Here is a 24,571-nt window from a genome sequence, read left to right as displayed (position 1 = left end):
CTCCCAGGACGGACAGACGTGCAATGGATGTCACGTGTACAGGACAAATCAACACAAACATATTGTACAATGACTGATAAAATGACAATGAATTATAATGAATGATAAAAATGATTACAGTAATAGATATGGTAGTAATAATGACAGTAATAATATATGTAGTGGGCGTCATGCAGGATCACAGCAGCAGCCACGATCTTGGTTTAGTTGACTACAACACTGGCAGAAGCAGAATGAAATGTTGCGAGATGTGAATTGCTAAGGTTAATATGATTAGTGCAACAAGTAGAGAAGCTGTTACGAGTCATTAAGCTCTCTCTCTCTGTGTTTCTGGCTTTTCCCGTCAGAAATATGATTATGACAGCAGCACGGTGCGCAAGAAGTTCTTCAGAGAAGCTCTGCTGCAGATCATCATCCCATACATGCTGCAGCATCTCTCGCCATCCTGCTCACCTGTAAGTAGTACCCAATGTGGCTGGCTTCCCATCACGTCTTTCTTCACACGCTATCATTTTATACTCTTGTTTAAATTGCAGGCATTACAGTGTACCATATATCATTACAGGATTGTACACTGTGAGAGAATTTTCTATTCAAGCATGCCACACATGGGGGTTACACAGAGTCAAGCATATGTCTTGACATCATCTTAGATTGTTATGGGAAAACTGACTTATTTTCCTTGAGATTCACAGCAGATGAAACCAAGGTCAGAGGATAGGCTGTCTCACTCCCTAGACACAATAGAAGTAGATAACATAGAAGCCTTTACAGAGTCAGATAACAGTGTTGGACCACTGTAGATTAATGATTATTGTGGACATAGAGTAGTTGTGTCACTGTCCTTAGACAAGCCAGAGAGGCCAGCTTCTTCAGAATGGAGGCGGCATCATGTCAAGATAAGCGCATTGATAAATCCTCCATTCTCGTTGGCCAAGCTTTAAGAAACTTTTCAGCATAAGTAATCTTGGACTTTCTCTCCAATGACTGAACTGAATTTGTGTTTAGGCCATTAACAATGTGACATTTGCATATAAATATTGAATTAATACTTAGCTAACATCTATGAAAATTTGCAAGTATTGGTTCTGATTCCTGATTCACCCACGGCCAGTGGAGGAGTGTGACTTTGACTCAACCCTTCCCTTAAATATCACCAAGTTGATACATTTGAAATGTAGGCAATGCTCTGACCACTGAAAGCATTTTGAAGCTCATCTCCGACCCCTCATCCTTAGGAGCTGCCTCACTTCAAAGAGCTAATCTTTGAGGACTTCTCCCGTTTCCTGCTGGTGGAAAACCTGTTCGAGGAGGTGGTGCTGCAGTCTGTCTCCAAGGACATAATGATGGGTAAGGGCCAAAGTACATAAGATTTAGACATTATTATTTCCATGGTAGTAGCAGTGGTAGTTGGAATAGATTTCATCAAAGTACATTTTGTAATATATTTGATTTTTTTGTTTTCTTTCTTTGTCCAGCTGTGAAGGAGGCGGCTGTCCAGAGGAGACACAACCTGTACAGGGACAGCATCATCCTGACCAGCAGTGACCCCAACCTACACCTGCTCGGGGAAACTCCTTCAGTGGACTGGGCTGCTAAATTTGGTGGTGATGAGGCAGACGGCTCTGTTGATGTTGGCGGCATTGAAGGAGGATGCTCTGGGAAAAGGCGCAGGCAGGTGGTGTCCATGATCCAGCTGGATGGGGTTCCTCTGCCCTTTGAGTCCTGTTTGGAGGTCCCAGGTGTGGAGCTTATCCCAGAGGAGGATGCAGAGATGTTTGATGTTAAAGAGGAGGACCAAGGGGAGGACGAGGAGGACGCAGACCTGCCTGAGGTTCCCAAGTCTCCCAAGTCTCCTGATAGCGTGAATGAAATCAGAGATCTGATAAATCCCGTGCTGGAGGTGGTGATTCCTGTGTCAGAGGAGAGCCAGAGCGACATCACCAATGGGACGGAGCCAACCACAGGCACCATCACCATGGAGGATGGGGTAGAGGAGGATGTGATAAATGTCACCACTGTGGTGGAGGATGTCCCTAGGAAATCTCTGCAAGGCAAGTCATCTCCGCAGACAATTCTCCAGCAGCTGATAGGAAGCAAGAAACAGGACGCTGATGAGGAGCATCAGGAGGAAACGGAGACAGCGGTACATGAAGACGACAGTGAACGGATTGTTGAGGCAGCAGAATCGGGTTATGAGTCGTCGCCTAAGCCACCACTGTCTACGGACTCCAGCCCATGTGGCGACAATGGCTTCCAATCACCGACCAAAGAGGGGCTGGATGAAGGTGAGCCTCAGCCAATCATAAATAAAAAGGACAAAATTATCGACCCAGGAGAAGTGGAAGTGCTTCTAGTGTAGGAAGACAATCCTCTGAACATGATTCTCATAAACTGGAGAAAGCAGCAGAGTGCGCATCACATGTAATGGGAGAGAATTGGAATGAAAAAGGATTGTATTTAAGAGTTTTAATTCAAAGCGTTTTATTGTTATTCACACTGCACACTCCAAAACCAAGTCTCTCATCCTCCCCTAGAATTTTCTTTTTTGTCTTTGGTGATTGGTTTCTTTCTATGCATCTTAATGAATCTCAATGAAAGTTTTCTTCATCTTTTGTGTATGACACTGAATTCAGCATGTCTGATTTATATAAGTAAGGCTCCTATATGCTACGCCACATGAAAGTAATCCACTATTTTAAACATATAAAATAAGGGAGGAACACTAAACAACAACGACATCTAAGTTATTAATGTTTTCACGTCTTATAGCAGGAAGGAAGACCTGTATTTTCTCTATATCTCACATTTATACAGTCAGATTATATATATACAGTTTGTGCCTTTAACTGTACTGCAGGATTCCTCTTTCATGACCACGTCCCCTACCTGGGCAGCAGGGGGTGCTACAATAAACCTTTAGATATTATGGAGATTTGTACAACTATTTTTTAATAACTATTTCTTTTGAAATGCAGGAATCTATTTTTGTAAATTGTAATGTTTTAAAATATGAAGTTTGTTTACTTTGAGCGCTTTTCCTGTATTCGCAAATGGCCTTCATGTTTCAACACTAGATGTTTTAGTACAAACCTGTCAGGAATGTCCACTGTGAAGTAGGATGTTTTATTTTTTGACAACTGTGCAACAAAAAAAAACAACCAAAGTTTTTGTGACTTCATCTGTGAGTCTTTAACTTTTTGATTTTGATGAACTGATGAATTTTTAATGTTGGCTTCAGTCAATGTTTCTTAATTTCCCCAACTTCACTGTAATTACACCGACTCACACATGACAGTGACAATTCTTCTATTTAAAACCTTTTATAGGTCAAATTTTACTATCTGGGTAAGATATTTTCCTAAATGTATTTCATTTGGACGAAGTGGCTTTTACAGTTTTATCTTATGTGTAAAAAATGAAAAGAATAGACCGTATCACTTGTTGGGAAGACTTGTGGCATTAGACACACAGATGACTTGTGTGTTCTGTAAATCCAGGAGGTTTAATAAACTTCAGATATTATTTTATTATAATATAGCAGTGAGTAATTTACTTTTCTTTTCTTCAAGGAAATGTCCTGAAACTATTTTATTTGGTACCAAGTATAGGGAAATTAGCCACAGTCATTGTCCATTGTATGCTTAGCAGTTGACATTTTTGCATGTTCAGTTGACCTGCAGGGCACCAATTAAACCGAGATAATCCTTCATTCAAATACGGAAATAAAAGGGGAAACCTGAGAGACAGAAACAGAGGAGGAACATGACATACTAAAAGGTGTTGTACATATTGGATAGCAGAAGTTGAACTAAAACACACAGCAGAGATGGAATAAAAAGAATTAGGTAAATAAATTAGAAACATTCTTTCATATTTTATTCTGTTTTTATTATAATTAGTACCAAATGACAGCCCTCGTTGCATATCATATCACTTTCCTTGAGGGAACTGTTTAAAACCTTTGTTACCACATTCTTTTGTTGTTAGCATCACATGTACACACACTGGGTGAGTCTGTTTCACTTCTATATAAACAGCCCAAGCTGTCAGTGTCCTGTTGTGAAATCATCTATTGTCACTGTTTCCAAGTGCATTTTGAGTTTGCTGTCTTGAGATTCATAACCATTACTTCCAATGGAGAACCGCTGACGGTCGCCATCTCCTGTTTATTTATTACAAAACCGTCTGTTTGGTTGCAGCTCAACTTGTATCCTAAGTGCTTTTGTCTCACTGAGATATATATAAACAAATATGGATGAATAAAAGTATTTCATCAATGGTATTCTTTATTTTTGTCAACCAATTTCTTAAAAGATTTCTATTGTGAAAAATCAGTAAACCACCTCAAGTTATCAGACATTATCTGAATATGTTTCTATTGTCAGAGGAGAATAGAAAACACATCTGAAATGTCAGTTGCAAGGCACTCAGTGTTTTTTCTTTGTAGGTTTGTGGTTCGTCAATCATTGTCACAGTCCTACATGATCAACTTTCACTGCCCCCTGATATCCACGTGAAAATGCTGTTAATAAACCAAGATGACACTCAAGTTTACAAGCTGCAATCACATGATCCAGTTCCTGAATCTGAGTAGCATCTTGTGACCTCTGACTGTAAATCTCAGTTCCAAGTGTCTGAGTGAGTTTTTGAATTCACTCCAAAAAGCACTGCAAAGAAAGAAAGAAAAAAAAAAAAGACTTGATACTTTAAATGTTGCTGGTTCCACTCAGGTCTTCAGTAGTATTTTTCACTTTCACAGTAGCATAGCCCGAGCTCTCCTTAGTGTCATAACACTCTGTACAATGAACTGTGTAGTGGCTGTAACAGTTAGTCGGGTGATTTATAATACGCCACAATGAGTTCTGTTGTACCTCTGCTGCAGATGTTTCAAACGCATTGCTCCTCTTTAAAATTAGTGTGTGTTTTAAGATAAATTACAAAAAGAGAAAAGTTTAAGCAAGCAACACTCCACCACCATGGACACTAAAATCAATTTTTCACATGTGTGACTTAGAAGTTTGAGATGATGAGTAAGCAACACTTCATAAAGACAATGTTGAGTCCCTTTAACACAAAAGAATCACCTCTACACATCTTCCCTTTTGTCACCTGAGTCCTGGGGCCAGATATGAACAGAACAGAAATAACAATTTGTCTAAAACCTTCACAAATACTAATCACTGTTAGTATTTGTGAAGGGTTTATGCCAGTTTACATAAATACTACCTGTGCCCAGAAGAGAATGACCCTCAGAAACTAGTCAATCAAGTGGCTTTCCATTTAGTACCCACAGCATGCCATCCTTTTACCTCACTGGGAGACAAAAAGCGGAAAAAAGCTGTCCTCTGTCTGATCTGTCCATAGCATCAGATGCGACCCAAAAGAGGGAATGAGATGAAATAACCAAGGACTGAACCCACGATGACCCCAATGAAGATCCAGGTGTTGTAGGACATGACGCACAACATCAGTATGTAGCCCAAAGTCACCTGCAGCATGTGGAGGAGTGTCTGGATACCATGCAGCAACCAGCTGAAGAGGAAACAGATGAAAATATGAGTAACACCCAGAACAATACCTCTATATGAGAGGATTATAACCTGGAATACTTTAGACAGTAAAATGGTGGGAAAGGATTTTACCAGTCAAGTAGATTACATATTGTTTTTTCGTTCAATCATTACGATAGAATAGGTGACATTTCACAAGAGAAATGGAGTGTCATACATCTAGTGTGTGAGATGACAGATGATGATGACATTTGACAACCAGCCTGCAACACTTGGCATGTTTGATTCAACACCCAACTGGTTGAACAAGGTCAAGAAAGCACAAAGAATATATTGTGACTGCTTCCGTGTGTGGGAGTTCCAGGTTGTTAATGTTAGTGGTTGTAAAAAAAATAAATATTTATTTCCGTTTTCCTTCTTTAAAATTCCACCAAGTCGTATCTTAGAAGGAACCCTAACCTGTTACTCGTGCGTGGAACAAGATGTTCTGGCTGTATGGGGGTCAGCGAGGACTCAGAGGGGGTGCTGACCAGTACGGGATTGCTGCATTGGGACTGAGGGGGGCTGTAAAGAGACTGAGGCTGGGCTAGCCTAGATTTGCTCCCCAGCCACACTCTCCACACTTTGAGCAGCTCGTAGAAGACCGTCAGCAGAAAGACTACAAACACAGACAACACCATCCCTGAAGGCACAAAGAAAGGAGACACAATAAACTCACACTGATAAATTCAGCGTCATAATCTTATTCCTGAACACTGAATTCAAAGAAACACGCAGAGGAATCCAGATGCAGTCGGCATGGATTCATACAAGTTTCAATGAATTCATTCAATGAATGAATTTTAATCAATATATGCCATAAATATGTGCAAACACAAAGCTTGGTTGAAATATGTAAAAATGACTTTCTGGACCTTGAGGCGTGCAGGACAGATTAAGATGCCTCCCAACCCGCTGGCCTGATAAACAAGGCATAACTTGTTCTGCCTAATCTGTTGGATAACTACATTCTAATGAATATATCACACATTCAAATATTCAGCATACTGTGAACTTTTGCACTCTACCTGCTGATAGTTGTCACATTCCTGCACAAGCCTGTACAGCTGTTTACATTTGAAAAAACATATTGTACATATATTTATGTCTTCTTCTACTTGATTTTCGTCTTGCTTCCATTTTTGTTTGTTGTGCACCAAAACACCAAGACAAATTCCTGTATGCAAAAACCTACTTCTGATTCTGTGTGGAACCCAACCAATCAAACAGATGAATGGGTAATATTTTTACTAATATTTTATATTTTTCCTTTTTTAAGTACTGATCTGAACGTGTCCTGAGAACTGAGTGTCTGTCATGTACTTTCTATGTCTTGTTTACTTATTTGATCAGATGTTTTCTGATATAAAGCATTATTTGCTAATTTATACTCTTTCACTGAGGATGACAACTTTGACACAATCACTGATAATTTAAGAAAAATTTAGTCAAATAAAAAAAAGGGCATTTCATAGAAATCATGTTTATATGCCTCCAACTGCTGTACTGCACCTTAGCCACAATTCTTTAAATAACCAAACCTATTAAAAAATGTTCATTAGTTTATGGTAAAAAATGAATAATGGCAGAATTCGATGTTTTTGGTGTTAAACTCCTGTATTGGATTGGCTCCAATTCTGAACACTGTTGGACAACAAAGATGATGAAGGACACTGCTGTAGGTTTGACGATCTTCTGATTAAGTTTTATATGATGTTGTATAAACTTCTGAGAGGTCAGGAACCAGGGAAGTCTGTACAGTCATAACAGTATTGTATATCTACATTTTACAAGATGAACTGGTTCTTAGGAGTTATCTCTTGGAGCTGTTATGACACTTTCACACTCACCTGCAGGCCCGTGCACATCCCAAAAGTCAAACAGCAGTGTCACGCTGCTTGATGCCTCAAATGTCATCTGAAAGAAAAAAAACAGAAAACTATTAAAAAACACTTAACAGTTGGTGTGTTAGAACAACACTGACCTCAGCCCCCAGCACCAAGATCAGACATGTAGGACTGAGAGCAGCTGCACTGCGGTCATTCTCTGGTGCAATGACTCAGAATGTTTTTGAGTACATGTCTAAGCAGTTTCTTCACTTATCTTGAAGGAAACTCATTTATGTGCATGCAGAGTTGTCTCCATATTCTTTTACACCACACTCTAAGCTTCCTCTGTTCGACATATCATATTAGATTTCCTTAAGGATAAAAATACAATTGACACTACACCAAACAATTATCTATTCAGCTGACCTTGCTTCTCACAATTATGAGACTTACTGTCCCACAAAAGCACACTCTGTTCTTTCCTGTTGCAGTAGATTTGTGACTGACAGAAGAATGTATTGTCTGTTTGTCTGTATGTGTATGTGTGTGTGTGTGTGTTACTCAGCCTGCTGCCCAATTCCTGCCAAGCTCACTGCCACTCTTCCCCATTAACGCACCACCTGTTCTGGAATGAGTGTCTCAATGTCTTAATCGAATGATAAATAAATGTTAAATATTTATTATAACAAGTAGGTCCGACTGAGCAATCTGATTGGTCAACTAGACGTTTAGAATGTGCTTTAATCAGCATGACAGCACACCTGACTAATCACTAAAAACATAACTCCGCCATCTTCACATTGTCACTGAAATATATAACATGTAAACACATACGAAGTCCACTGGATGTACTTTATTAAGGTAATACATCTGAAATTACAATTTCAGCTTTCTTTAATGAATATTCTGTGTGTTATGGAGCTGTTAGAGTGCCTTGTTAATACAGGTGTGCACCTCATTTGTGTGGCACGTCAGAGATCAAAAAGTTCAGTGAGCACAGAGAAAATATTTTTAATAACTAAAGGTGGACTAATCTGGACTGAAGATGAATATTAACAACGCTGTGGAGTTAGTGGAAATGTTTAGATCATCCTCTATCAGCTGTGCCGGTGAGTTGCTGGCCGTGTATCTCCATAGAAACAGAGATCAGAACAGAAACGGCGAGCAAAGAAATGTTAATTTTTTTCAAATTGCCCCAAAACATGAAAATCTTTTGATAATATATTTAATTATATTATTATTTATTATTATTATTATAATTATTATAATTTTTTATAATTATAATTTATTTAAGTTAGTACTTGTTAAACTTGTATAATCGCAATATTACACTCGAGGGTGAGCTTTAACTTATTATTGGCACTTCAGTGACGTTAAAGCACACCCTCTCGTGTAATATTGCTTAATTAACAATCCTGTTCCGCATCATAGTAACATGATGGGGTTTGGTTGTGCAAAGGTGTCACCTCTGGCTCTGAGAACATGTGATGTGCAATAAAGACTAATAAATATGTTGGTGTTCTATATTGTGATGCATTTGCTGTTCGATCCTGTCATGTGAAGCACAAAGAAACATGGATATCATGTAATCAGGATGTCTGCTTGAATCTGACATGTTTATTGCAAACCAACTGATGTCAGATATTGAATTAAAGGCAAGAATAGAAAAAAGCATGATTCTGCTTCATCCCAGCTTTCTGATCATCGGTCTGATTCTTTATAGACTCCCTCATTGTTTCATGTTTTTTTTTCTCTGTGGGAAAAACAAGTAGGTGTACACAGTTTTGCCAAAGTTCCACTGTTTAATTTAGAACCAGTTAACCTGAGAGCTGTGTTGGTGTATGGTCATCTAAAACAGAATGAAATGTGAGAGTATTTGTACAGCATTCATTTTCAATTAGTTTAGTCTAAGAAGAACATGAACATGGTGTGTTACTATAACATTATTTACCCTGCTGTCTCAGTTCTCAGCTAGAACTGGTTCTTGATTGCCATCCCTAGTTATCGCCTAAACAAAGTCTGGAGGGGCAAAAAACACAAGCCGTGAGAAGATCAGACAGGCTGTAAACGAGCTAATAATTAAGACAGATTATCTGAGATCATTTATGTGAAGGTAAAACCAAAAGTCGGTGTACCTGTACTGTTGGTTATAATCCACCATTACACCAGGAAGTTGGTCTGTAAACAGTGATGTGTGCAGCGGTAATTTAATTATAACGCTTGCCTTAATTTTCTTAAATCCAGTCTGATCTGTCTGCTCGTGTTTCTTACCATGTCAGGCTTCTTGTTCGTGACGTTACGCAAATCTCAGCAATTAACTTGGCGAAAACATTGTTATTTTTAGAAATGATGGCAACACCTACAAAAATAATATCAGACTGGATGGGAGTTATCCTTTATAGATGAAAAATGTGACAGCAAGAATGAGGATGTCTTTTTCAGTTTTATCTGTTCCACTAGAACTCATTTCAAACATGTAGAAACTTCTCATACAGAGAGAGAGACTCAAACGCTACGCAAACAATTAAATACAGTGAAAGTTCGAACGAACAAGACTATGAACAGTGAAAAAATACTGTAATACTGACAGTGGACAGATGTGTTTCCGGAAGCTTAAAAACAACAGCAGAGACAGAGTCAAATATAGATAACTTGAGTCAACAGTCTAAGTCAGGTCAGGGAAGGTGATCATTGTTGGCTTATCTTTCAAACCGCTTGAGAAAAGAAAACATGCACAGTGAATGTTGAGACTGCAAACCAGGAGAGTTGTTTCTACTCCAAACACTGTCAGTGCACACAGACTGAACCCCGTGCACTTGACATTCATGCAGAGCCTTTTCCAAACGCATACCACAACTTTAGAGATGTTTATCCAAACTGTCAGCTGTAGGTTTTCATGTCAGTAACATATGTGAGACAACTCTTGACACTTACTTGAGGTATTCAAGATTCATTAAACTGTCACTTCAGCCATGAAATATTGGAGCTGTGTTCAGGATTTTTACATTTTTGTAGATCAAAAACATAAAAACATCAAGATACAGTTTACATACACTTCAGCCGAACACATTTAAACACAATCTTTAGCAATCCATGACATTTAATCCTAAACATTCCCCGTTGTTATAAAAATTAGGATTACACAGCTATTTAGATGTTTTAAATTATACAATGTTTGTTCCTATTTATGACATGTCTTGAGGACACTTCCCTTTATTAATGTTTGGCTGAGACGGGCAGGGTAAGGTAAAGTTCAGGTTAATGTATAAATAGAGGAATTCGAGAACAGAATGAGGCCCAGGGACAGGTCAGAGAGGTGACATTTAGATTGGGGACATACTGGCTACTAATTAGGGGATATACTGAAGAAAACCGTTTAGATGTTATATTATGAAAATTGTCTATTAACAATTTGCAGGGGTTAAAACAGCCCATTTTTAGGAAAATGCATAAGAACCAGCTGTCAGAGCTCCTCAGGGAGCCTTTTCTCTGTAACCCCTTTTGTGTGTTGCACTGTGAAACGCTCCTCATGTACAAGAATAATAAATCCAACTTAAACTTTGATACTTTGAATCCGGTCCTCCTAAGGGTTTTTCTTTAAAATTCACAGTCAGTTATGATTACTACTTTATTTTAAGAACGTAAAATGTCAGAATAACTGTAGACAGAATGCTTTATTCCAGCTTTTATTTCTGTTATCACATTCCCAGTGTGTCAGAAGTTTGCACGCACTTAGTTAGTATTTGGTAGCATTGTTGTCTTTATTTGTTTAACTTGGCTTAAATATTTCAGATAGCCTTCCACAAGATTCTTAGAATAAGTTGCTGAAATTTTGTCCCATTATTCGTCACAGAAGTGGTGAGGTTTGTAGACCGGCTTGCTCAGTTCTGCCAAAAATGTTTCTATTGGATTGAGGTCAGGGCTTTGAAAACTCCTTGAGCTATATTGCCACAACAATGTAAGTAGGTCTGGGATCATTGTCTGTTTGAAAGATACAATCACTCTAAAATTCCTGGGTGAAGTTTCATTGTATCCACATTAATGAATGAATTAATGTTACATTGTTCTCTAGAATAAAGAGGTACAGTTAACTTAGTGTATGTAAATGTAAAGGAAAAGTGAAAAAATATGTGTGTTAACAAAACAATTACTTCTGTCATTCAGAAAGTAGAAGTCCTACCTGACTTACCAAAGGTATTTCAACATGAAGTCTTTGGAGGGCTTAGAAAAATAATTTTTAATGTAAACTTTAAGCTTCAACTGTGTATATTTGGTTTTGTAAACTCTTAGCCTCAGTACTATAGTAAACATTATTATACATATCATCCATCATATGACTCTGTTACAGTGTATTGAAATTTATGGCTGCCTGGTGAAAGAAAGGAAAACATACATAAGTGTAAAGGCTGTGGTTCACTTTGGAAAATGGCAGGCAGCACAAAGTGTGTGATTTGAATAGGCTGGGCGATAACCCAATAATATGAATGTAGTGTAACTTTATCCTGAGGGTATATGATAAAAACGTTTTTATCACGTTTTACATCTACAATATGCCCAAGCTTATTGTAGAAAGTCAAAAGGTAGCTATTAGGGTTTTTGTGTCACATTATTACCAAGCCCCTGGTTGAATGCAGCCTGGTTTTTCCAAGCTTCTACAGGTTACTTGAGTGCATTGTGTATGCGGGTCAAGAACCTGGAAGTATGCATCATGTTCCCCATTGTTTGTTATTGTCTGCTCCTTTAGGTCTGCCCTACATGCCCTGCACACAGCGAGTCATTCAACGCCACACTACACAGGTATTTCACATGCAAAATAACTTATTCAGGTAACACATGTTAAGTATGATACCGAGGCTACAAACACACAACTTACAGACATCATGGTGAAGTTGCCGAGCGGAGGCTAACGCCACAGGTTCAGTACACTCCAGTCCCCCACTTGCTCGAGCTCAGTCAGGTCCGAGACATTTCTCAAATGCAGCACAGTGTGCCTGCTCCTGTGCAACACACTCAAGTCAGCGCATGACTCCAGGGGCGGAACAAAGGGGCTGACGGTTAATGGAGTTTTTCAGCTACTGAAAAAAAGACCCCCCCACACACACACACTGCGACTATATAATCGAAAACGTCCTATACGAGTCTTCTGCGAACCGACGGACAAATGTTTGCGTCACAAACATCAGCTGGCTAAGACTAGCAGAGGAAAACAGCTGACGGACGCTTTTCGAGATTTGACGCATGCGCAGCAACCACAGTTTAGAATGGCAAATATTTGGATCACGTGACAAACGGAGGGAGCCGAAGACACTCGCGGCACTTCGGCTGGTTTCGCAGGAAAATGTGTAAAAGAACAAAAACAACCTGATTCAGGTAGAAGCGTGAACAGAGCTGTTTGACAGCAGAGTTGATTGTTATTTAAGACAGATTTGTTCCTACTATCTTTAAAAAAAAAAACAACTTAATTATGATATGCTAGACAAACACATCACATAACTATGATATAAAATAGTTGTATGTACAATACTTCATTGTCCATTGTTTTAATTGGATTAAAGTTGAAAAATACCATTTTAAAATTCAGGAAAGACCCGAACAACATCCTCATCATCATCATGGGGAAAGATTTTATATTAAGGGCTACACAAAGACAGGTAAACACTGAATAATTCTAAATGTTTTTGAAGCTTAAGCAAGCTCAGAAAAGTTGGAAAATCTTGGACTTGTTGACCTTGCTATGTCACTTCAAGTAACAGTGACTGTGAACAACAACTCGTGATAGCAGCATTTCCCCTAAGTGGAATGCAGCCATCATTAATACACCTGTGGGTTTCCTGCTATGACACCAGCATCTGCTGTGCAACCAGTCTATTGTAATGAAGATGTTTTTAATATTTGAACCTGGGTGCAACAGGCTGAGTCAGGATGTTAAATCAAACAGTGGAAGACAAGAATGGTCATTTAGAGGAATGCATCATCAACATTTATTATTTATTTGTGTGTGGGTGTATGGGAGTGTGTGTATATGGATATGTACAGTATAAGCATGCATGTGTATGTGTATATAAGTACAGACAAGTTTTATGTATATGAAATGAATCTACCTGTTATCCTACATTGCTTTATTTGATGTAACAATCACACTTAAGTTACAACACATTTTTATTTTTCTCTCTCGTGTCATTTTGTATTGATATTGTTTCTTTAGTGTATGTGTTCGTATCCCTTTGACCTTGCATAATTATAATTTTGATGTTATTTTCCTCCTTTTCTTATTAAATGGAAACATTCTTAATCATTATTTTAATCCCCTCAAGTGCTCTGTCTATTTAATGCTACAATCTCTGCAGTTTCTATTAAACTGGGTGGATTGCATTGCTGCAGCTACTTGTTATCTCAGCCTCAGCAAACATCTTTATCACAGCCTTCGTCTGATTCTAATCACCACTGGAACAGTTTCTACTGGCTGCCATGTGCAAGTTTTTCAAAAACTGTCGACATAAACAACAAAAAGACGTCATATAATTTTATTGTTATACTGTTCAGTACAACTTTGATTCTGCACTTTAAGTTGAGATATTACATTTACTGATTGAGGTGCTACTATTAGTATCTGCATACTGCACCTGTAAACGGTTTACAAGTAGAAAAATACAAAACCAGACACCACTCATCAATGTGTGAGGGGAAATGAATGAAAAAGAACACAGAACAAGTGGGGCTGCATAAAGCTATAGTACCTTTTGGTGGAGAAGAATTCAACTGAATCAGGATCGATAAAGGCAGCATGAAATGACTTCAGGGAGCTGCTGCTGCAGCGTTCTCAGATGTGGGAGGAATTGCACATATTTTTTCTAAAACAAGAATAAAAACAGTTCAACAAGTCCAGTGTCCTCGCTGTTTTTAGAAGCTACATTTGTGTACATCAAGTGCACTTAGCACAGTCCGCAGGAGATAAAACAGGAAGAGCTGCACGAGCACATCCTGACGTCCTCGCTGACAGAGAAAACGAAAGTTCATTACAAGCTCCTGAAGGGGGTGGCAGGAATCCAGATGATTTAAGGCATGCATGCACAACTAATGCAGAGCCAGAACGCCATAGTTTGGTTGACTGCCAGGTTTCTAACAGTAACAACAGCTTGAGGAAATTTCAGAGCTGAAAAATAAAAGCTACAAAATAAAATACAAATTCAGGAACACGTGGCAAACATGATCTACAGTCAGGAGCCAACCAGCACAGTTTTCCTCTGAATTCACAAACACATCGATAGTCCCACAAACTTTCAATACAGCAGTTGTGCTTAAGATTTTTCAGTGGCATTAGTTTTACACATTAGGGCTGGGTGACATGGTTGAAATAATAGAAATAATATAAATAAGGATATTTGCTGTCATCGTGATATGACACAATATGACGCATGAGATGAAACTCTTCCAATGTGCAAAAGAAAACTTCAGTGACTGTCTTTTTTTTTATATAATTACAGTTCGCCTACATAAACTAATTTGGACAACAGAAATTTGTGGAATAGTAAAATGACATGATTAAACTGGAAATTAAAATGCTGAATTATCACCCAGCCCTTGTACACAGGAAAAGAAAATTTGTCTAACAGATAATTTAACACAAACGTTGAATCGCAAAGAATGAAAACAGAACTTAACATCTTGTCCAAATTAGCTCTATTTCACTCTCTCAAATACACACACACACACACACACACACACACACACACACATACACACACACACATACACACAGTAGATGTGCACTCAGAACCCATGCACTCAAATTTTAAAAAGTGCTGTGTTGTGCCCATGTATGTTTCTCATCTGCACAGAGGATTCTCATCTCGCTAATGTAACACTAAAAGAAAGTTAAGGCAACAAACAGGAGAAAACCTGACATACACGAGATGTAAAGACATATAGCAGACCCCAGACGGTGAACTGTGAAGCTGGGACTTACTGAAAAATCTTTTCAGTTTGCACAACTGATTATGTGAAGCTCCAGTTTTAGGACACGTTGAGATACAGCTTGTACCAATGATGACCACAAGAGGGCAGAAAGAGACTGCAAGCATCAGGACTGCAGTCTTCAGATCCAGCTGCAGGAAAAATGAGCCTCATCTGCAGATACGCTGTCCTTTGAATACGAAACTATGGGTCTAACCAAAACCTATAAACGAGGGGTAGTGGTATATCATTTAAATCTAGTTTAATTGATAATTTACAACAAAATAAAACAGAGCATGTTAGTGCTCTTCTATGTGTTGAGTTGAATTTTCTCAGCATATATCATCTTTAGAAATATATTTAAACACAATCCAAATATTCCAATTGGTTGATTAATGCCAATAAAAACAATATTAAACTAAACAAAAAAATTACTCTTTAAAGCCCCTATGTAGGATTCCAGCAATTTCTGACTGTCATTGTCTAGTGGTATTAATAAAAGACATAGACATAGAGACTGCACCATTTTCATTGGGGCATTTTCATTGGGACTGACTTAAAGCATCTGAATAACTTTAAAGACACATAGGGGTTTTAACTAGCTTTACAGACAAACCACAACCTCGGGCAATAGGTTCTCCTTTCAATATCCAGTGTGAAGACAGCTCTGCCCTGCTGATGATGAGGATGACTGAGACACAAACAGACAGCATTGTGGACCGCAATAACAAGTGCACCATTGGAACAAAGACTGCGAAGAAAGGCCAACGCTTGATCTTGTCAAACACGAGCCTTCAGTAGGCCGAAATCATTTTCAAGGCATCACAGATGCAAAAATTGAAGAAATTTGACCCTGCTTCATCAAAGAAACACCTCCAATCACTCAATATTCTAAATGCTGTACGATGATCCAAAATACTTCTTTTAGGCACAGTGATGTTCACCCGCTCTGTCTGACAATACCTGGGACATGAGGTGAAAATAAAACTGATATTCAGTATAAGACATGATCCCTTTTTTACGTGTTGGAGAACAAAAAGCGATCTTTGGGGTGTTCGGGGGTGGAGTTACAGTCCCATCCTCTTTAACCGAGCATGTCTGTCCTGATAGGAGGCGAGTGCAGACAGGTGGGGATGGTCGTGGCCACGATGCTTCATCACCTGCTTCATCTCTACTGTCTACTGTTGAAACTGGAGTCGGCGCTACTGCAGCTTTCCTCATAAGTGGGTGGAGGCTCTGTGACACACAAAGGCAAAAAAAATCAGTATTGTACACTTAACAAAAATATAACACAGCACTTTTGTTTACTCCAATTTCTCCTGAGCTATAGAAAATGTAAGGCTTCTTCTCCCAGATTTTGTTCATATATCTGTTAGTGAGCACTTCTCCTTTGCCAAGATAATCCATCCACCATGCGTGCCATTACAAGATGCTACTCAAACAGAAAGATTGTTGCACAGCTGTGCCTTGGACTGGTCACAATAAAAGGTCTGACTGGCTTACCCTGATGTATTATATATAATACTCCAGCCATTTAGAAGCAGAGTATAGCAGGTCGTAACAAAAATTGGTCTCTGTAGCGCTATGTGAAATATCAATAGAAATTGCCATTGATCTGACTCCAACCTGTGAATTATTATAGTCATAGTATAGGATTATAGACTTTCAGCTATAGTATAACACTGGTTTTGGTATGGAAGCACTTGCAGGGTCAGGTCTTCCGTTACTTGCTTTCATTTGAAATCTAAAAGTAGTTGTCATGACTTGAATTCATCTTAGGGGCTTTCAACCATACCAACAACATGGGGACATAAGACAAAAACAAATGTTGGCTTTTGGTAAGTCACACAGCAGCCTGACGATAACTAAACTACTAAATATTTATATAAAAAGTAGTTCTGTCAAAATTAACGCGTTAATTTTGTCGATTAATTTTAAAGAATTAACGCGAGACTGCGCCCTGGGCGGTCGCCCACATTGCCCACAGCTAAAACCGGCCCTGCTTGTTTTAGTTTACGGGCAGATCTGCCACATCCAATATGGCGGACACGTTAACGTATCGCAGCAACGGACCAACCTGCTCAGTGAGGCGTCTGTGTATGTATGTCTATGATCTATCCTAACTAAAGATAAGTCCCCTGTGCAATATGTCTATGATCATCCTAACTAAAGGAGTCTGTGCATATATGTCATGATCTATCCTAACTAAAGGAGAGTCCTGTGCATATATGTCTATGATCTATCCTAACTAAAGGAGAGTCTGTGTATATATGTCTATGATCTATCCAACAAAGGAGAGTCTGTGCATATATGTCTATGATCTATCCTAAACAAGGAGAGTCTATGTATATATGTTATGATCTATCCTAACTAAAGGAGAGTCTATGTATATATGTCAATGATATATCCTAACTAAAGGAGAGTCTATGTATATATGTCATGATCTATCCTAACAAAGGAGAGTCTGTGGTGTAAAGATGATAAGGACGGACTTTTAGGGGGAACATTTCATTTAAAAAGTTGCCCGACGGCTCGTTGGACAAAAAACAAGGCAATTTGCACAGTTTGCAAAGCCGAATTTAAATTCCACAGAAGTAACACGACTTTAACATATCACCCTCAAAGCAAAACACCCAGTCTACACTACAGGAGTGTGGCACTCCTCAGTATATTTCCTCATTCTGGCTTTTTTCTGTTTGCACTGTGCATAGGTGCACAAAGCCAATAACATGAATGAATTTCATATACTTATCTGAGTTTATTCTATAATTTGATCATTTACATAAATAAATATTCATTATAAGCTTCAGTCTCAGAAAATGCATTTAATTTATTGATACATTTATTGAAGATTAATCGCGATTAATTACAGAAATGTTTAATCGATTGACAGCCCTAATAAAAAGACATCTTGACATCTCTCAATTTTGGCTGGTTCTGTCTTTGTCTGGCACACCTGAGCTGTGGCATCACTTTGTACCCACAGCTCAGGTGTGCCATTGTCTAATATGTGACTTGAGCCAGCGCATTGTGAGATTACATGTGTTTGTCTAAGGTTTACCTAAGAAGGACACACAACAACACTATCACAAGAGTCAAGTGCTGACAACACATGAGTCAGGATTTTTCTGGTTTAAGAGACTGAACTTCAGACAACTCATTACATGATTTGGCTGTGATGAAGACATAAAAAGAATGTGGTAGGACAAACAAACTAACCATGAGGGTAGTCCAGCTGCTGTACTCTGGAGGGAGGAGGAGAGAACAGGAGGTGGGGACAGAGTCACGTCTCCCTCTGTGAAAAAGGTATGGTGGCTCCAGTGGACACGCAGAACAGGGGAGCAGACGCGTCAGGCGTCTGTGGCTGGGAGGAAGGGCTGCCCGGGTGCGTGGCTGAAGGCGCTGGGGGACATGGTGACGGGCTGACCTGAGGGGTCCTGCTGAGAGTGACTCTTGGTGGGGATCTCCTCGCTGGCCACGCCCCTGCACATAGCCCCTCCTCTGGCTCCTCTCTGCGGCGGGGCGCGGGCATCACACCTGAGATGGTCGCATCGCAGTGGACTGGACTGGTGGGCATGGGCCTCGATGGAGACAAGTTCACAGCAATGTTCCCGAGTGTAGATTGGCAGAGTGATGACTGCGTCTGGAGATTTTAGTGACACCTGTAACACAAGTGACTTATGAAGGAGCATCTGTTTGATTTACATTTAGAATGCACTATTTAAGGCTCATTAGACTTCACACAATCAGGATATTTATCAGTGCTTATTTTAGGTAAAATGTGATTTTAAAAAAAAAAAATTAAAAATACAGAAGAAATTCTGATCAAAAATATACAATGTTGTTCAATCATTATAGTATTTTTTTTTCTTAGCTTTAAAAGATTACACCTGAAGATTTTCTAAGCTGTGAGAACCATTAATATTGCTTAGTACTACTGTGAACAGAAACTAGGGACTGGAAACAACCTTTGGATTTATGAGGACATAAATATTGGTCTAAACAGACCGGCTTCTTTTTGAAACTGTAATAAATGTTAGAACCCTGAAATCAATAAGCCCTAAGACTGGTGATGTTTTATTTTTTTTGTCAATAAATCCCTTGAAAGATCAAAACCAACAAAGAATGTATTCTCCTAACGAGTACTGTAGTACCCAAAAGTCGATATATCTTACCTCAAGCGCCAGAGAGCTCATGTTCAGGTTGTGACATGTTCCTTTATCACTATGAACACACACATACTAGTTTATTTTGACTCAATCTGACACACACCTGCTGCTGTAAATACCAACTAGAACACCAAATGTGTATTCATCCGCAGGTAAACAATCAAATCCACTATTTATTCACGTTTGAGTAACATTCAACAACTACAGGTTTAGGGACATTTTTAAATGAAACTAGGATGAGTTTGTTTTAAAGATTTGTGCTGAGAAGGAACCATTGTGCTGAGATGTTTGTATTGAAACTGTCAGTAGAGTTTCAGTAGCAGGACCACACACAACCATGCAACTTTCGACATTGTTATAAATAACCTCCTAACACTCTGCTCCTCTTTTGCTCTTGTATTCAGCTTTAACCAGATTTGTTGATGGTGTGGTCTTTGCTGGTGAATTCAGAGAAGGAGTAATGCTTGCTGGTTTGGGTCTTTTCATGGGAATTTGTGACAATAGATAATATAGAATAACACCAGTCATCCTTTAAATGTACTATACTATACATTAAACTGCACCTTGAGACCTTGAAGTATTGTCAAACAATTTTATAGCATCAGAAGGAGAGAAAAAAATATCACCTTGTTAACTGAAAGAGATTAGTTAAAAGTTTTATAGCTTTGGGTGTGATGTTAACTATATTCTTTTATTATGTTTATTGGCATCAGAAAACAAACTATACTGAATATAAACTAAGAGAGGGACAGAAGTTTACAGTGAGTTTAAACTGAGTGGGTGTCATCAATAATTCACTGGTTTGATTACAGTAAACAAAGATATTATTCTGCCTATCTGTCAGAAAACAAACTGGGATGAGATGAAAAGTACATCCAGAACCATATCCAGCTGCCATGTAGCATTTGCATAATTTACAGCAACAGCAGGCCCTAAAATATAAAATGGTGCTATATGTGGGCGCCAACAGGACCAAAAAACAAACATTAACAGCATTTGCGCTAAGTTGGCTCCACTGCTTCAATAGATACTGAAGCTCAGAGGATGAAATATGAACAAACTCTGACCTGAATGAAATAGTCGAGGTCTATGAGGCTGCACCGGCCAGTGCTGACTGAGGAAGAGAGGGACGATGATCCTCGTCTCTCCACTCCGCGTGTTTTCCCGCTTTCACACCCGGCTCCCCAACCTCTTGCGATGGTGCGCAGGTCAAACACAGGCCGCTTGGTCTTATAGGTCACTTTCTGGACACGGACATGAAACGATGTGACTGTGACTTTAAACACGCCTCGAGCTTACTGCAGGAAAAAGTCTCCTTTGAAATAGATCAACGAAAAACCTCTATTACTGTTATTTGAGGTATAGGGGGACTTTAGGTGCACCCACATGAAAGGATTAGCTGGTTAGGTTTGAAGCTTCGGAGTTCCAGCAGAGATTTTTAATACATTCTCAGAGGTCAATACTCTCTAAAATGGAAAACTCCAGTGCAGCGTGGCTGGGATTAATGGTATTTGGGATATCATTAAGACTATGAAGACAAACATCTGATGGTTAGAGAGGTGGGAAGTGTCTTTTTTTCTGTTAAATGATCTATTCCTTTAATATTCAACAACTGAAAATCTAATAAAGAGAGAGTCACTGCTTAGGTACCTGTATGAGACTGGCCAGTAACATCCCGTGTCCTTCCCAGACTGTGTGTGGATCTCAGTGGCTAACTTAATGACCTGACCTGGATGTAACCCTCAGGTCCACTGCGAGCTTTCAGCATCAGGGTCCCGTTTCACAGGAGGTAGCTGAACTTCTTAGTGGTCACAGCATAACTTGGATGCTGAGGAGACGAGTCCACAGGATAAATGTTTGTTTGTGCAGCAACTAGGAAGCCTCATTAGCTGATGGCCGTGCTGATATCTTCTCCGGCTGTGTTCCCCAGAACCAGGAAAGACAGAAGAGAGTGAATGATAAGTAAGTAATGCAGGGGTGTAAGGGAGAAGATAATCGATCCTGCTCTGCCATGAAATCAAATAAGCCTCGACCAAGAACAAAGGTTGATCAAATAAAGAATACAGCTTTTCAAGTCCCCACTCATTCTGTCTCTATATGAAAAACTTTTTTCATCCCTAGATTTACTGACAGAAAAGCAAGATTTAATTTGTAAAGGATAAAAATAGCATAAAACTAGTGGGATTTGGGCAGGGAACACTTACTTCAATTGCAGGCACCTCATTGAGGTTGAGCAGTTTGATTAGGTAGAAGGCCTCTGGGCTTTGTAGTCCTTTGAGAAGCGGGGCGTGTCAATGACCGCCCTCACGCGGTAAATGATCTTCCCAAAGGGTCCCTCGAAGGACGTCGGGGCAGCTACTGAACAGAGGATGGGAGAAAAGACAATGAGGACATTACTTTGACAGTGAAAACATTTTTTGATGACTGCTAAAGCCCATATGTTTGATTTATTAACAAAAGCGTAAAAAAGTAGCATATTCAAATGTCACACACAGTGGGTTCTAAAACTTCAATAACCCATAAAAATACAATTTCATTTGCACAAGTACAATATAATTCTTTTTACTGAGCAAACTGATTAAAAAGGAAAAGAAAAGAAACCTCAAAGGCCAGATACGTATCCCATTCGTATTTGTTAAGTCACAGGTCAAAGACAAAGAATAAAGTAAGGAAGAAAAAAGATTTAACAAAAAAAAAAACGTTTGACTGATTTAGATTTCATTATTGCACCAGAAGCTCATAACGCAATTATATCAAAGCTAGATTCAGGCCTAAAATCTAAATAGATTATATTTTATTTATTACTAGTAGTGGATAGACTAAAATCTTTGTCTTTATCCATGCAGGCCCTATCAGAGCTGTCTCAAGAGTAAGGGCCTTTCAGACTGATCTTGCACATCTTGTCCCAAATTGAAAGGACACTGATGTTTTTGTGACTTGAGAAAAGGCCAGTGAAGAAGAGGAAACTGGTAGAGGGAGAGGCTAGGGGGAAAGGAAATTTAAGGAGAGGGAGATAAAAATAACTATTTGGGGAGAAGTCGCAGACAGACAGACAGACAGACAGATAGAGAGATGTTCAGCCAGAGGAGGGGGAAAAAATCAATTTACATATTAATCTCCAAATAGGATATACAAAGGTGATTAATGTGTTGTCAAAATAAAAACTAAGCCACTCTGTCACCTCAATATTCTAATGTGTCCTTTATTCCCTGACCTCATTCAGATGTTAATGTCAGCGAGGCAGGCGTCCGCTCCAGGGACGAGTCTGCTGTTGCTGTCAATAGAATTAAGCACAAAGGGTGGCTGTTGTTGTTTTGTTGCAGACAGCTTGGTGACAAAACCAAGGCTGTGGATGGACCGATGGGGGGGCAGACTGCAGCACAGGGCTGACTTTCCCTGGAGACACAACACACGAGAAGCTGGTGGTGGCTACAAAAAGTGGCCGAGGACGTGTAGCCTGACTTTGTTCCTTGAGCTCAGTCAAAGACTTCTTCTGACAACTTCATTTCAACATGCAGCATCCTAACACTCTTTTCAGGATTTATTTTCGGTATAATTAGAAACATAGTGAGAATTTCTTAATTTTGAGGTTGATTTGCAAAATAGATCTTGGCAACTATGTGTAAATTGGGTAACATTTGTTTTAAAAGTCAATCATTAATGTTTCCCAGATAAATCCTCACAACTTTGGTGACATTTTCTCACCAGGGGGTTCACATTGTGTGTTTTTTTTAGGAAATGTCTTCACGACTGCAGGATGGACTGCCAGTGAAATTTGGTATGGAAATTAATGTTCCCCTCATGAATAGTTAGTAATCGGTTTGGTGGCTGCAGCGTGGCTGTAGACTTGTCTTGTTTGGATCTCTATGTCACACATCTCAGCTCTAAGCATCATCAACAGCATTTAAACCACTGTATTTCAATAGCAGTTCCTAATTTCGTGGTGGAATATAGTCAACGAAATGCGGTTAAAACAATGTCTTTATGCTAAAATATTCATGTCAAGTTTAGCCCAGTCTTTGACCCTCAAATCACCAAATCAATGCTTACTTGACAACAAAGACTGTCAAAGTAAGATTTTTTTAAATTGTGCTTAAGTTCTACACAACAGTTGCACGACTTCAGAAGTGTACAGACAAGTGGAGAAGATTTTCCCTTTGAAACAAAGAATAATGAAACAATTTGATTTCAATTGGTCCAACTTTGATTCAACCACACATTTCACACATTGTTTGTATAGCAGCCAATAACACCTCCACATCCAAATCCCTTCTCCCAGCTCTGTACTGATGTTCTGAAATATATCAACAGTTGAGAGTTTATCAGTAATAAACAGTAAAAAAATGTAATATTTGTCTTCTGATATGGCATTAGATAACAACTGTCATTCATTTTGTTTCGTCTACTGACATGGCTGCAGGGGCTCATCTACAATGGAGAAAAGTTTATAGGACAGTGTGTCACTTGTTTTCCTTACCTTTGTTCATCTCTCCTCTTCCTGAGCTCATATCTCATCACTCTTTGGAATGAGGAAATTCATCTAACCCTATTTAATCCCTGAGTGTCCTTGTACTGAGTTTATCATCCAGCCTACGCCTTCCTCTTCCCTTTGAATTTCTTTGTTCCCCCCGTGAGAAATGATCAGGCCAGAGCAACCCTGATGCCTCAAGTCCAGATAAGTGAGCTGGGCTCACAAAGTCACTCCCTTCCTGTACAGCGTCATTCAAAGTACTGATGTTACCCAAGGCTCCTTCTCTAACTAGCTACTTTCTGAGCTTGTAAGCATCAGCAGGATAACAAACAAACCCTCGGAACTCTAAAAAACACAAGAAATATGGTAAACATTAAAAAGGTATTCTCATAACGTAATCAAAGATACACAACACCCAAACTAAGCTCTAATATTTTGTGTCTGTTGATTGTTTTATCTTCTTTATTGGTGTGTTTATGATGTAGATTGAGCAGTTTATTTAGTATAGTTAAATAGTCCTAATAAAACAGTCCGAACATAAATCCTACACCACATGAAGCTGTTATCTTTCACTTTGTGTGGAAACTATATGAGAAA

At 39.0% G+C, this 24,571-nt stretch overlaps 3 protein-coding genes across 5 annotated transcripts in view; 1 reads left to right on the top strand and 2 right to left on the bottom strand.

Moving 5' to 3' along the window:
- The window catches only part of niban2a (niban apoptosis regulator 2a), a 31,183-nt gene extending 26,903 nt beyond the window's left edge, over positions 1–4,280 (top strand). Inside the window, exons 12-14 of the mRNA XM_010745770.3 lie at positions 348–455; positions 1,239–1,350; positions 1,479–4,280. Of these exons, the coding sequence (XP_010744072.2) occupies positions 348–455; positions 1,239–1,350; positions 1,479–2,362 (1,104 nt within the window). The 3' untranslated portion in view covers positions 2,363–4,280. The remainder of the gene's footprint in view (positions 1–347; positions 456–1,238; positions 1,351–1,478) is intronic.
- On the bottom strand, positions 3,870–12,622 carry slc31a2 (solute carrier family 31 member 2). Of its 2 annotated transcripts, XM_027278612.1 has the most exons (5): positions 12,255–12,622; positions 9,333–9,400; positions 7,403–7,469; positions 5,973–6,195; positions 3,870–5,535 (listed from the first exon to the last, which is right to left on the bottom strand). In XM_027278612.1, the coding sequence occupies exons 3-5, from the start codon at positions 7,467–7,469 to the stop codon at positions 5,370–5,372; spliced, it is 456 nt and encodes a 151-aa protein (XP_027134413.1). In that variant the 5' UTR covers positions 9,333–9,400; positions 12,255–12,622; the 3' UTR covers positions 3,870–5,369. The 2 variants fall into 2 exon arrangements, with proteins under 2 accessions (XP_027134413.1, XP_010744070.2); XM_010745768.3 differs by lacking the exon at positions 9,333–9,400.
- A 1,268-nt stretch (positions 12,623–13,890) lies between these two features.
- Positions 13,891–24,571, bottom strand: part of arrdc1b (arrestin domain containing 1b) — a 44,228-nt gene continuing 33,547 nt past the window's right edge. For both annotated transcript variants that reach the window (XM_010745777.3, XM_019279258.2), the window contains exon 8: positions 13,891–16,570. In XM_010745777.3, coding sequence (XP_010744079.2) covers positions 16,506–16,570 — 65 coding nt within the window. In that variant the 3' untranslated portion in view covers positions 13,891–16,505. The remainder of the gene's footprint in view (positions 16,571–24,571) is intronic.

Source organism: Larimichthys crocea, chromosome IV, assembly GCF_000972845.2.
Source record: "Larimichthys crocea isolate SSNF chromosome IV, L_crocea_2.0, whole genome shotgun sequence".
NCBI lineage: Eukaryota > Metazoa > Chordata > Actinopteri > Sciaenidae > Larimichthys > Larimichthys crocea.
Note: the sequence above shows the minus strand (reverse complement) of the source record. Positions and strands in the feature narration are given on the sequence as shown.

Bases quoted from the DNA above. Each gene is read 5' to 3' on its own strand.
- slc31a2 (XM_010745768.3), bottom strand. The intron at 6,196-7,402 runs GTGAGTGTGAAA...TTGTGCCTTCAG, and splicing joins GGATGTGCACGGGCCTGCAG to GGATGGTGTTGTCTGTGTTT. The intron at 5,536-5,972 runs GTTAGGGTTCCT...TTTCCTCTTCAG, and splicing joins GTTCCACGCACGAGTAACAG to CTGGTTGCTGCATGGTATCC.